Source organism: Python bivittatus, unplaced genomic scaffold (genome assembly GCF_059951505.1).
Source record: "Python bivittatus isolate LINGU-HERP-01145 unplaced genomic scaffold, Pbiv_v1 ctg000980_np1212, whole genome shotgun sequence".
Taxonomy (NCBI): domain Eukaryota; kingdom Metazoa; phylum Chordata; class Lepidosauria; order Squamata; family Pythonidae; genus Python; species Python bivittatus.
Window position 1 is genome coordinate 6,362,861 of NW_028277125.1, and position 13,602 is coordinate 6,376,462.

The following is a 13,602-nucleotide window of genomic DNA, read 5'->3' on the forward strand; positions in this document are numbered from 1 at the left end:
ATGCATGGCTGCGGCCAGGAACACTTACCCGACTTAAAAACTACGAATCCCATCGGGCCTATGGGCGGGCTCTCAATATCCGGCTGTTGAAGGAGTCACGTGGGCTGTTGCTCAGCTCGGAAGTGCGTTGAATGTTTGGTGAATGGGCTGTTGTGTTCTGTGGGGTTTTTTTTAAAGCTCCTTTTGTTTTAGAGCTACCGCCGCAGTTATCTTGGGCTCTTGAATGAAAGGCAGAAAAACAGTCCAGCGAATAAATAGAGCTGTACTGTGTTTACCCCACGTGGTTCCTGAATTAACCTATTTTCTGAGTTTGCACAATACACCGAATGCACAATACACTGAACAGTAGAGAAACCTAATAGACTGAGTTCACACAACATGCTAAGCATGTACACAACCACATACAGCTAAACTCACCAAGCTCGCCATGTTGAACATGTGCCACCGATCTAACCAGCTTGTGCTTGTGTGTTTTTTATATCAGTGACTGCTGATACAAACAGACCCTGCTTTTTATTATACTATCTCTAGTGGAAAGACAGCTAGTAAATTGTGTAAGCAAAGGGGTAGCAGCGTTCTCACGACATTCTTAACCAGATAAATTAAAGAGGCCTAGCAATTGGATGCTCCTGGTAGAAATAGACTGGGTTTGGTTGGCATTACCCTTGTTTTATTTGGGGGGGTTGGTGTGTTGTGTGAACTCATTCCGTCTGATTGGTTTGATTTAGAATATTAGGTGAGCCCAGAAAATAGGTTAATTCAGTAACCCTTTTAAACACGTCGTGCAAATGCAGTCAATAAGTAATATGACATGACTTGAATATTTTATTTTCTAAAAGGCTTGGGATGCTGATAATTAAGTCAGCAAAGAAGATAAATTCTTCTGCTGAAAGCAACGCCAGGTTAGAATTTACATGTTAACCTCATATTGATTGTTTGCACAACGTATTTAGATCAGTTTGTAACTCCTGTAATCGCCGATTCTTGGCTGTGTTGACTGGAGCTTATAGCACTTGCAGCCCAACTCAGTGGCAGCACTTAACTGGCCTTGGATGGTCTTGAAAAAAGCTAAACAGGACTGGACAGAGTTGATTAGCACTTGGGTAAGAGATCACCAGAAAATTCTAGGGCCGTCAGCTAGACTAGGATGTAAAACACCACCACCACCAGAGGAAAAGTAAATAGCAAATGACTACTGAACTGCTCCTTGAAAAATACCAGGATTATCTTCTCCTGATTTTAAGGAGTATTTACACAAATTCATGAGTTGTATCATCTTGAAGATTTGGAGGCTTCTAGGATGAAAATGTAAATTACAATATGAAACCAGCTTGGTTCTTTGGAATCCCCCGTCACAAAGATCCTCAGGGAAATAATAGCTCCATGCTAGAGGTCTGGGGACTCTGCAGTGCAGTTTGGGCCCTGATGCTACTGCCAAGATCCTATTAAAGAACTGTGCTGCAACCTTGCTAAAGGCACTTGTTCATTCCACTTCGAGGTGTTTCTCTCAAGAGACTAGTAAGGGGTCAGAGTCCAATAGCTTGCTGAGCCATGTCATTGTTTGCAATTGAGGAGAGAACAAAGATCTTCTCCGTAACCTGTTCACTGTATTTTGTAATCCATCAAATCTTAGCCGAAGCTATATTTGTAGAGTTTGAACTGGAATAAGCTTTGAAAGGAACGGGATGGTGTGGTCGCATTTATGAAAGCACAGGACTGAAATGAGGTTGTCTCATTCAAAGGTTCATAACTGGAATGGCCAGAATTTAAACTTTTTGCACACCAAGCATGGCCTTTATCACTATTATCTACCTTACTCTGAGAGCAGATAGTCTGTCCTTCCACATAACCAATGGGTCACTTTGTAAAGAGAGATAATGATTTCCACGGGGCCGCTTAAGGAAATATCTGCTTTTCATTATTGCGATGATTCACTCAATTTCTGGACTGAGCTGCAGTGGAGCGGTGGGGGGGGGATCTCTGCTCACAGAACACTTAGGTATCAGAAGAATCCGAAAGGAGAACTGTTTCCCTTGACACTTTACTTCTTACATCTCAAGTTTTGTTCTCTTCTTTTTGCGAGAAGAATTCCCCCGTGCAAGCAGGAAATCAAACCATCCTGCTTGTCTCACCTTGCCATTCAATCTTCAATCCAGGTAAGCGGTTAAAATTTACCATTAGAAGGGGTTCACCCAAAAGATTAAAACGTAGCAGGAAGAGTCAAAGTGCCTGGAACCTAGCCGAAAAGATCTCCTTAATCCAACGGCAAAAAATCTCTTCCCCAGAGAGATCTGCATCTCAATCAAGCAGCGTTTAGACAGGCAAATACCTCAGTTCGACACCAGTCAGGCAGTGCTAGATAGGCAAACACAGGGTGCCTGATTAGAGGGAAACCACAGCTCAGTGGGGTGCCTGGCCTCAGAGCGCCCCCTCTTGGAACTCTGGCTAAGAACTTAGAGTTCCTAGAGCAGTGGGGGGATTCTGGGAGTTGAAGTCCACACATCTTAAAGGTGCCAAGGTTGAGAAACACTGTCCTAGAGGGCTGGTGTTCTTTCACAATCTTCTCTATATTAAAGGGCTCTTTGGGAATTCTTACTCGTGGCCACCTCCGAGATCCAATTCTGTGTGCTGTGCTCTTGGAAATAAACTTTTACCTCTGTTTTAAGCAACCACCCGTGTATTTTATTCCTGTCTCAGAAACAAACTTGGTAAGATTTCCTTCCAACATTTTTTTTCATGGAAAGAATCCTGTAATATGAGCCTGTGTTTGCAGTCGAAAATGATACTGCTCAGATCCGGTAGAGGAATGTCAGCAGGTCTGAATGACAATTTGCCACAAATCTCCCAGGAACAAATGTACAATTGGATCTCCTGTTACCACACTGCCAATCCAGAGTCACTCCTGATTTGTTGCCTAGTTGGCTGAAAGCAGGAAACAGCGGTTGCACTCTCAAGTCAATTTTTCCACTTTTTTATTTCATCACACAGATTTGAAGTCCACTTTGAAATAGTCAAGCGGAAAGTGCTTTTAATAGTAAATACACCAACAGCGTCCCTTCCCCCCCACCCCCAATTACACACACACACATACACACTAACCCAAGGCACTAATCTCCACCAAGCTCAATAGATGGGAGCAAGTTTGGAATTTCTCAGCCAAGCTAATTTGGAATTCATCACGAGCTTGGAAAAGGGTTAAATGAAACCATTTCGGAAGCGAGTTCATTTCTCACTCCACCTCTCCTGCCAGACTCCAAAGACCACCTTGCGGGGTGTTCTGTGTGCTTGGACCAGGGTGACCTGCGTCTGCACAGGACGCCCAACAGCAGAGGGGGCCAGCTCCTTTTCGTGAGAAGGGAAAAGGGGTAGGACGCTTGGGGAGGTGTGATGCTAACAGTAAAAGGCAGCTTGTCTTTCCACAGTGATTGGATGGGATTGTGCTTCGGGAGGTGTACGGTCTCTCCCTTTGCTATGCAACGTGAATGACTTTGCCCCCGATCCGAAACAAGCAGGCCTGAGAAAAGTCTGTGCCAAAGCTTTGTTTCTTCTTTGGATGCTTGGCTGGTAGGAAAAATATAGGCCACGTCCCCTTACTCTATTACACCCTGGCACCAGGGATAAATACTCTTGCGGAACGATCCAAATCTTAGCTATACTTTGACCCAGGAGTTTTCAAACTTTTTCAAGCCACAGAATCTGTTCAGTTAAAAAAAAAAAAAAATCCTGCAACCCCCATGTTAGCTGGCTAGCCCCATTCTTCCTTCTCTACCAGTGTTTCTCAATCTCAGCAAACGTTTGCAAGAAAACAACCAAGCTCAGAGAACCCCAAAGACTCCACAGGTCAACCCTGAGCTACACATATTCTCTTCTATTGGTACTTCAACTCCCAGAATTCCCTTGGCCAGGGGAATTCTGGGAGTTGAAGTCCACACATTTCAAAGTTGCTGAGACTGAGAAATGCTGCACTTTACTTTAGTGACTATGGGAAAAAGAACCTCTCCGCCAAAAGAGGCTTAGTCCCTTCCAGGGACTTTTTTTTCCTCTCAGTCTTTTCTGGACAGATTTTTTTTTTCTCCCTTAGTCCTGAGATACCCTTTCAATTTTTTGCAGAACCCAATTTGAAAAACCCTGCTCTAACCATAAGCCATGCAGGAGATTTTACAGCAATGAATTGAAATGGCTTATAAAACAGACAAGACAAATGCATGAAGGACAAATTTGAACCCTGGCAATTAGCTAAATGATGCCTTCAGGTTCAGAGGCAAGGTACCTCTGATTACCCCAAATGTTGCAAGCAACTAAGGAGTGGGTTACACTCTCTGTTCTCTTTGTAGGCTTCTCAGAAGTATCTTTCTGGTGTATTGGGAACAAATCTATTCAACTGGGTGGGCTCTGCTCTGATCCAGTAGGGTTCTCTGAGATTCATGCTAGAGGGTCATGTTTCAAGGGGGAGGGTTCCCTGCTGTATCTGTAGTTTCCATAAACCCAGGAAGCTGTAGCTCAAATTTCCCAACTGAATCAGGATGGTCACCTTCCAACTTGGTGATTCAACGAATGAAGGCATACTCCTTGGTGTGGTTCCTAGACCCATCCCCAAAACAGCAAGCTGCAAAGCTGATCTAGAGAAGCAGAAGGAAGATGGTACCAGGGCACTGCAAAGGATTGGGGAGGGTCCCTGGGTACACTGGAGATGGGAGAAAAGCCAAAGAAGCTGAGTTGGAGATTCTCTGCAGAGCCCACAGAAGAAGCAAGTGAGGGGCTTAGTTAAGAGAAGGGAAGCTGTGCATTTGTTCCTTCCTGACCTAAGAAACGTAGCCTTGACAGGGATGCAGAGGTTCTGCTTCTCCTTCTCCTGGTGCTAAAGGAGAAGAACTCGTACCAACTGAAGATACCAAGGCAGGGTTGCCAACTGCTTCCAAGTGAGCAGGACTGTGCATGGGACAGTTGGACAGATGTATGTACAGGACCTGCCAGAGATGCAACTTATTTCCTTCCTTCCTTCCTTCCTTCCTTCCTTCCTTCCTTCCTTCCTTCCTTCCTTCCTTCCTTCCTTCCTTCCTTCCTTCCTTCCTTCCTTCCTTCCTTCCTTCCTTCCTTCCCTACCATACCTCACAGTGTTTCCCAGGATTCATGAAGGAGCCTATTGGACATTCAAAGTGCTCTAAAAAGTCCCGGGAGTTGCTGAGAGTGCCGATGACTCGGAACTTGTCAGGGCTGTGGGGGTCCGTCATCAGGCCCTCATGTGAGCTCTCTGGGGTCCGCACAGAACACCAAACCTGCATTGGAAGGAAGAGGGTTAGCATTTATTCTGCAGAGGAGGTCAAATGAGTTGAGTTGTATGCTTGAAAGTGAATGTAAGCAACACAGGGATTGTTTGGTCAGAAGTAGCATAATTTCATCTAAGTTGACTTGGGGATAAAGATATATAATATTCTGTCTCTTTATAAGGGTATACAGGTAGACCTCATGTTATGAGGGGGGACTGGGATTGCCGTCACTAAGCAATGTGGTCGTAAAGCGCAATGTCACATGACACATTGCTTAGTGACGACAATCCCAGAAGTTCCGGTTGCATCATAACCCCAAGACACGCCGGTCATTAAGCGGGAAGTGGTGGGAGTCCCAGGTAAGGAGCACAGGAGTGCCGCAGGGGTGTGTGGGAAGCTGGGGAGGCCCTGGGAGATTTGGCGCAGGCTATGCATGAGTTGGAGGAGACTGGGGGAGGCTCAACGCGGGCTGCACGTGAGTGCAGGAAGGCCAGGAGATGGATTACGAGGGGAGACTTAACAATGCAACTTGCGATCTTCCCATTGACTTTGCTTGTGGGAAGCCAGCAGGGAAGGTAGCAAATGGGATCACATGGCTGTGGGACGCTGCAACTCTCATAGTGCAAACCGGTTGCCAAGTGCCCGAATCACGATCACATGACCACAGGGGCGCTGTGACAGTCAGAACTTCAAGGACCAGTCATAAGTACCACTTGTTCAGCGCCATTGCAACTTTGAACGGTCACTGAATGAGTGGCTGTTAACCAAGGACTATCTGTACTTGTAATCTGGAGGAAAAAGGGGAGTTTTTCAAAACATGGCCAATGAAGAACCGATGACATTTCAGCCTTATCTCTTAAGTGAGGCCTCTATGGAAGGAATCTATGGGAAAGAAATTCGAGCAACTTATGGAGAGCCCTCCGTAATGCACTCACTAATAAATGAGGACGAATTTTGTTTTGTTATTTTACTTTGTTTCCAGATAAAACTGCCACCTAAGCCGGTGTTTCTCAACCTTGGCAGCTTTCAGATGGGTGGACTTCAACTCCCAGAATTCCCCAGCCATGAAGTCCACCCATCTGAAAGCTGCCAAGGTTGAGAAACACCGAGTCCAACCCTTCTTGCTGGCAATAAGCCTCATTAATGAGACTGTGTGTGAATCTTGGTTGTTGGCTGCAGTTAGGGGCGTGGCTCCTTTCTTACTCAGAAGATCTGTTGATTATGGGCAATTAAACATTTATTGGAAAAGAATGCTGTTTCTGTTTAGAGGAACTTCCAGAAAGCTGTGATTAATTACTGAATAATTGCTTATTTTGTTGTAAGGACCACTGGTGTCTCTTTTTTACTTTGTCACAGAGAGCGAGCGAGAGAGAGAGGGGGATTATTACATATTAATAATCTCCCTTTCCTTTGCGTGGTTGTCACATGTCAATGTTTCTCTCTTCATATGGTTCTCTCCCCATTCCTTTGACTCCTTACAGAAGGAAGTGTCCTGTAATCCCGCTCACGGCCCGGTACCAATGCAATCATTTACCAGGGTCCTGAAAGAAGGATAGGCTACACCACACAAAACAACACACATATGCCACCTTGCCCCAAACTCTCAGCAAGATTAAAATGAAACCAGCTTTGTATGAAGGCATCTGACAGGTCTTTGCCAGAACTGATGAAGTCTGTAGGGGGAACGTGGTTAATACTTTCCATGAATTTAGGCCTCCCCACTCAAAAAACTGCATTCAGTTAGGCCTGGCAGATTCCAGTTGGTGGTGGTTAGGGAGGAGAGATCCTGCCCTCAGCCTGTTATGTGGGGTGCCACAGGGTTTGGTGCTCTCCCCCCTCCTATTTAACATCTACATGAGGCCGCTGGGTGAGCTCATCCGTTGCCATGGGGTGAGGTATCATCAGTATGCTGATGACACCCAATTATACATCTCTGCCCCTGGCGAATTAAGCGATGCTATGAATGTCTTATGCCGGTGCCTAGAGGCTGTGAGGGTCTGGATGGGGAAAAATGAGTTTCAGCTGAACTGTGGCAAGACTGAGTGACTTTGGGTTTTGGGGCCTTCTGGTTCTAGAGTTATGCCATCTCTGGTGCTGGATGGGGTGGCACTGCCCCAGACAGACCCTGTGCGCAATCTGGGGGTCCTCCTGGACTCACAACTCCTGCTCAAAGAGCAGGTGGCAGTCGGGTTAGGAGGGCCTTTGCACAGCTTTGTGTTGTGCGCCAGTTGCACCCATTCCTAGATCAGAGGGACCTAATCACTGTCCCTCATGCCCTGGTCACCTCTCGTTTGGATTTCTGTAATGTGCTATATGTGGGGCTGCCCTTGAAGAGTGTCCAGAAGCTTCAGCTGGTGCAAAATGCAGTGGCGCGGGCAGTTATGTGTGCCCCTAGGCTTCGCGAGCTGCACTAGTTGCCAGTTTGCTTCCGGGTCCAATTCAAGGTGCTGGTTTTGACCTTTAAAGCCCTTCATGGCATGGGGCCGGGTTACCTGAGGGACCGCCTCTCCCCCATCACATCTGCCCGTCCCATCAGATCTGGCAGAGAAGGCATGCTGCGGATCCCATCTGCTAGAGAATTACACTTGGCAGGTCCCAGGAGGTGGGCCTTCTCTGCCATGGTGCCCACCTTGTGGAATCTCCTCCCCGCAGAAGTGAGATTAGCTCCATCCCTCTCAACATTCTGCAAGTCCCTCAAGACCTGGCTGCGTGATCAGGCCTGGGGCTCCCAGGGGACCGGGAAGATTTTGCGATGGCTCCCTTATTAATTTTATCCCCTCCTGTTTTGTGTGATTTTACAGTTTTTTATGTGTAATTGTTTTTATGTATTTATTTTTTAATTGTTGTACACTGCCCACAGTCACCTTGTGTGAGATGGGCGGCTATATAAATATGATAGATAGATAGATAGATAGATAGATAGATAGATAGATAGATAGACAGACAGACAGACAGACAGACAGACAGACAGACAGACAGACAGACAGACAGACAAACAAACTACCCATAACTGATTCTGCTCACTGTGGTGGAAAATTGGGAATCTTGGTGATGGTTGTAGAGGTAATAGAGGAAACTCAAATTAATAGAACACAGTTATTGTGTTTACATGACATGCAATGCTTAAAATAACCATATGATGGTTAATATGACATCATTCTCCTAACAAGAAGACTGGATTCCTAGAATCCAATGACCACAAAAATGTATTTTTGCATTTTATCTGAATCTAGCTGCAGGGGGAGCAGGAGTGGGGGGAGAACATCAATACAAATGCTCCTCTACAACCCACATTTCATTAGAAAGGGGGCTTTCAAACTTTTTTTGAACCTATTAGTTAAAATAATTTTTTTTATTATTATTATTATTGTGAGCCACCCAGAGTCACCCATTGGGGGAGATGGGCGGGATACAAGTTTGATAATAAATAATAAATAAAATAAAACTTGGTTGCATTTGAGTCAAGCTGAGCAATGTCAGGTCTGGTTAGTACTTGGATGGGAGACTATCAGGGAGACTCCAGAACTGGAGATTTGACTGGGAAGTCAAAAAGCACCTTGAAAAAGCAATGGCAAGCCATTGCTGCCAAGAAAATGATATTTATGGGAAGTCACCAGGAGTCAAGCTGGCTTGAAGAACGCAAACTTATCAGCAGATGACTCGTCTATCCCCATTTCTGAAGGACCCAAGGCAGGAGCAAAATTTGTAACAGAAGATTTGGGGATGACAGTCAGATAGCTTACGACAGTGTTGTCCAAACTTGGCCTTACGAGGAGGTGGAGGAAGGCAATGCACACACTGATTTATTTGATGTTGAACTGCATTCAATTTTTGAACATACTTGTGGTGATATAAAAGGTACCCCCCATACACAGGTCAGCTACATTCGTTACCAAACCTATGAGATGCCCCTTGTAAGGAAACATTCACAGCAAGCTGAATTGACCCTGGGTGGTGATGGGGGGAGGAATCAAACAGGGACCGGTGGCCCAGTAAACCAAATTGTTTCTATTCACTGACTGTATCTCAGAGATAGTATAGCTGTCATGCTGACCTAGTAGGAAGGGATAAATAATAATAAGGTCACCCAGATGGGTTGATCAACAACATTCCAGTGTTATGTTGTAATTTACACTGTGTCTGCCTTCTTCTTTGTCTTGCCTTTGCAAAATAGTGGGCCAAGGGCATATAAGCTGGGGTTCTGCTTTTGCTCAGAGCTGCCCAACAAGCCGCCAATGCTTTGCTGGGAGCCCAATATGTATTATTTGCATGCTAATAAAAGTATGTTGTATCTTCAAAGGGATTTGGTTGTTTTAGGTGAGCCAGGTTTGGGACACAACATGCTCATTCTTGTTATTACTGCTGAGTGCGCTGTCTTCTGGGCTGGGTGGGGTCTATGTGTAGAAGTAGCAGCAGAAGAGGGAATGCGGGACAGCTGGGACTCTATGCCATGTACCCTAACTCTCCTTTGTCAAGCTGACCTATATCTCAAGCAGCATCCACAGGTACCTCCATGTTGCCTTTGCTTGCTACCCATCGGACTATGTGATGTCTTTAGTTCCAGAATTCTAATTCCAAGTCCTTCAGGATGAACTGGGCCCTAGTCATGCTTATTCAAAAGAAAGTCACTGGAGCAGAACACTCCTCTGAGAACTTTGCCTGCAATAGCAGGCTCAGAATGAGTTTTCAGGTATAACGGGCACCAGAATTCTTTTCCACTGAGATATCTCAGGTCTTTAGTTCTGGCTGAAGGGTTAACAGGGAGGCATCAGGTTTAAGACTCTGGTCAGGAGAATTTGCACAGCAAGTGGGGAGAGCTTTGGGCAAGAACATTCAAATGTGTTACCTGTGCAAATCCTAAGAAGAAGAGCTGGTGACTCGTAAGGCCCACGGAGGGCAGGCGTTTCTCCTCCCCGTTCTTCCTCAGCCAAGCTTTATAAGCCTGCAAAACAAACAACAGTGAAGTCTGTGCTCCCAGGTTCAGCAGGCCCAAACCCTTCCCCTCCCTCCAGGCAACTGGGATCTCAGATGAAGAAGCAGTTCAAGGTCCACCAGATTGCTTTCCATGGTGTGTGTTCTGGTGGGGTGGAGAACTTTTCCAAAGGGCTTACTCACGTTGTAAGCTGCTTTCAGTCCCCCATTGTCAGCAATGTTCTCCCCCAATGTCTGTTTGCCATTGACATGCTCCCCATTGACAATGTATTTGCTATATTGTTCTGCCATGCACTCAGTCCGGTTCTTGAAGGCTTCAAGGGATGAGTTTTGCCACCAAGGACGCAGGTTACCCTCTTTGTCATATTCTCGGCCTGGAAGGAATATAATTATTTTGCTGGACCAGAGTACCCATCCAGTATAGTACATGGTAATAACAGCAGATTAGACGTTCTCCCTCCCACCAAAAATAATTCAGAAGTTTTGAAGGAAGAGAGATGGCTGGTTCGAAACAACAATGGAGCCCAGCAAAATATAACATTGTCATATACTGAGTCGTCTGGCTACAGTGATTCTCCAAGGATTTTTCCTACTTGTGTATTTTAGAGCCATCGATGGCTGGATTTACAATGTGTTTGGAGTACCACTGAATTACTGTCAACAAGCAGAAGTTTCAGTTACTGTTGGGTGCTACGTTAAGAAATCAGAATGCCATGCAAAATTAGACAACTATATTGTTCAGTGCCCAGGTTTGAGTTATGAAAATGGGTCACATGTCCTTAGGTCTGCCTATTTGGCTGAACTGATTAAGTTCCTATAAGCCCTGGTGTGTGCAGAAAAGTCAGACCGTGTGCTCTTGCCCAAAGAATCTCACTCCATCATCAGTTCCCATCCAAAATTTCTACCAGCTATTGCTTGCAAAGTTCAGCCATTTTTCCCCTCAATCCCAATGGCAGAGGTACTTATTTTAAAAAGATATCTGGATTCCACCACAATGCCATATTCCACCCTTTTTCTGTGCTGCAAAATGTTCGTGGCATGGAAGGAGTTTTGCCTAGACATCACTCCCTTGGTGGTTGTCCTCAATGACATTTCTGAATAGTTGATGCTTTTTAATTTCCAAACTCCTAGCTAGCCACAGCTGTCTTTGGAGTCCCATGTTATTTTTATCAACGGTCACCGCAATGCACACAGAAATGTATGGCGTATGCAACTTCAGAGCTCCCTGGTTATAAAGGGGTGAGGGTTAGGGCTTTATCCCAAAGTAGTCTTAAGCATTAGGGAGACTATGAGACAGTGGAGTAGAAGATGATGTCCTACCTACCAGCTCTGGTCAAGGATGCAGAGATAATGAATTATCACCATGCAGATACAGCAGCACAAAGCAGCTTAGTGACATTTATTTATTTATTTGTTTGTTTGTTTGTTTGTTTGTTTATTTAAATGATTTATACGGCTGCCCATCTCATAGCAGTGACTCCAGGCAGCGTATAAGGTTAAAACAACAATTACCAATCCAAGCCATCATGTCTGAGGTCACAAACAATAATCGTAATTCATTAAAAAAACAATAGCATTCATTGGCAGAGCTCACTGGACCTTCTGGTCAGATCACCTGGGGGAACATGATGACTACGGGAGGGCAAATATACGGGATGTTGTGCCGTGCAGAAGAGGGTGACTTGATAGTGATGGTTGTATGGAAGCTCCTTGCATAGGGAAAAATGGGCAAGCAGATGCAATGGGAATGAAATAAAAGGCCCAAGTCTCAAGAGGAAATGGCTGGGGGCCTTTGGGGTAGTCCAATGCTCCTCTCTAAGCAGATGCCCAGGCAAAATGGCGCATGGAATGCCAGAAACAACAATTTAAGTCTTGCTTCTTGCACTGCTTAAGGATGATTCCCCTTAGAGCATCTGTTCTGCCCTACCTCTGGTGACAAAACTCTCAAACTATGAAAAACCTGGGCAGAATCTGAGATGTTGTGAAGTGTTATGGAATGGAGAGAAAATACCAAGAAAAAGAAGAAGCTTAAAATTCACAAGATGGAGATTCTCATTAGCTTCCCATGATTTGTGATGGATCGAAAGGCCCACGAGGGGAGGCATCAATAAAAATCTCCCACTTAGAAGAAAAGAATGTGCAAGGCAAATGCAAGCCACAAGCACTGAAGCACCAGGTGAAATAACTGGCCGTTACCTTGGTCATCGAAAGCATGGGTGAGCTCGTGCCCCATCACAACACCAATCCCTCCAAAGTTGAGGGCCCTCGAGGAAAAAAAGGGAATAAAAACAGATGAAGCAGTAGGACAGCCTTTGAATATTGCAGATAGATGGAAGGACAAGTCTTTCAAATAAGGCACATTAAGACATAGAATCAAAAACAGAAGGCAAGTTCCCTTTATTACACATCGTAGCACATATTTCTTAGGCCTTTTTAGCATAGTTTATTGTAGGCACTTCAGCTTTTTTTTTTTTTAAAAAAAGCATCCAATGGCATTATTTCACAGTGTGAAAAACTATTAATACTGGAAAGCAACTGGCAATTAAAGTTTCTCCCTTTCCACAAAGGAACGGGAACTGACTAAAGACAAATTGGCATGCCCTGCTGAACAGGAAACAATGTTTGGAAGAAGTGTCTAGTTAAAAACATTGACAGAAGAGAAAGACAATTGACTGAAACTGCACTGTTGCAGTAATCTCTAGATTCTCTGTAAAAATCCAATGAATAAAAGATGACGATTTTAGATCGAATGGCTAGACTGGCGTGCAAGAAATCTTACTCCAGTGTGGGCATTCTACAAGGGGAAAAGGTAGAGGCTTACACATTACCTTCCTATCAGAATCAAGTTAATGTTTTGAATTTGAGTCCCACCAACCCATGCACATACCTTGTGGTTCTCTGCAACCTGAACATTTAATCAGAAGGGCCAAACTGAGAATGCCTGTACACTACCATGCCCCAAGTCTTTTCTTCCCACCAATCACCACTGCACCCTGACGCACTTGGGATGGTTGTGAGCATAGAAAGGAGCCTGGAGGATCCCCGCAGGAAAGACGATGCCATTCTTGGTGGGCAGATAATAAGCATTGACTGTCTGTGGGGTCATGCTCCACCTGGAAAAGCATCACAAACATCAACAATTTGGTGGAGCCAGCCCCGTTGAGGCAGACCTATGTCTAGCAAAACTAAACATGTAGCTGCCCTTTCTGGAGGACACCTTGATCCCACTCCTTCTAGTCTGTTCTACTTCAAATTCCTAGTCTTGTTCTTGGGGACAGGGGGACACACCAAACCCCTTCATCATTTGCATCTTAAAAAAGTTTTGGACCTAACCTCCCCAATACAGTATGCTAACTTTCTACGTGTATTATTACTTGTTTGCTCAACAGCCAAGGCCCTACAT

The 13,602-nt window shown here is 45.0% G+C and overlaps 1 protein-coding gene across 1 annotated transcript in view; it reads right to left on the bottom strand.

Annotated features, from left to right (window-relative positions):
• Window positions 1-3,062: 3,062 nt before the first annotated feature.
• The window catches only part of ECE2 (endothelin converting enzyme 2), a 59,332-nt gene continuing 48,792 nt past the window's right edge, over window positions 3,063-13,602 (bottom strand). The window contains exons 15-19 of the mRNA XM_088131788.1: window positions 13,202-13,312; window positions 12,396-12,463; window positions 10,383-10,573; window positions 10,114-10,209; window positions 3,063-5,276 (exon numbers count right to left, since the gene is read on the bottom strand). Coding sequence (XP_087987914.1) covers window positions 5,100-5,276; window positions 10,114-10,209; window positions 10,383-10,573; window positions 12,396-12,463; window positions 13,202-13,312 — 643 coding nt within the window. The 3' untranslated portion in view covers window positions 3,063-5,099. The remainder of the gene's footprint in view (window positions 5,277-10,113; window positions 10,210-10,382; window positions 10,574-12,395; window positions 12,464-13,201; window positions 13,313-13,602) is intronic.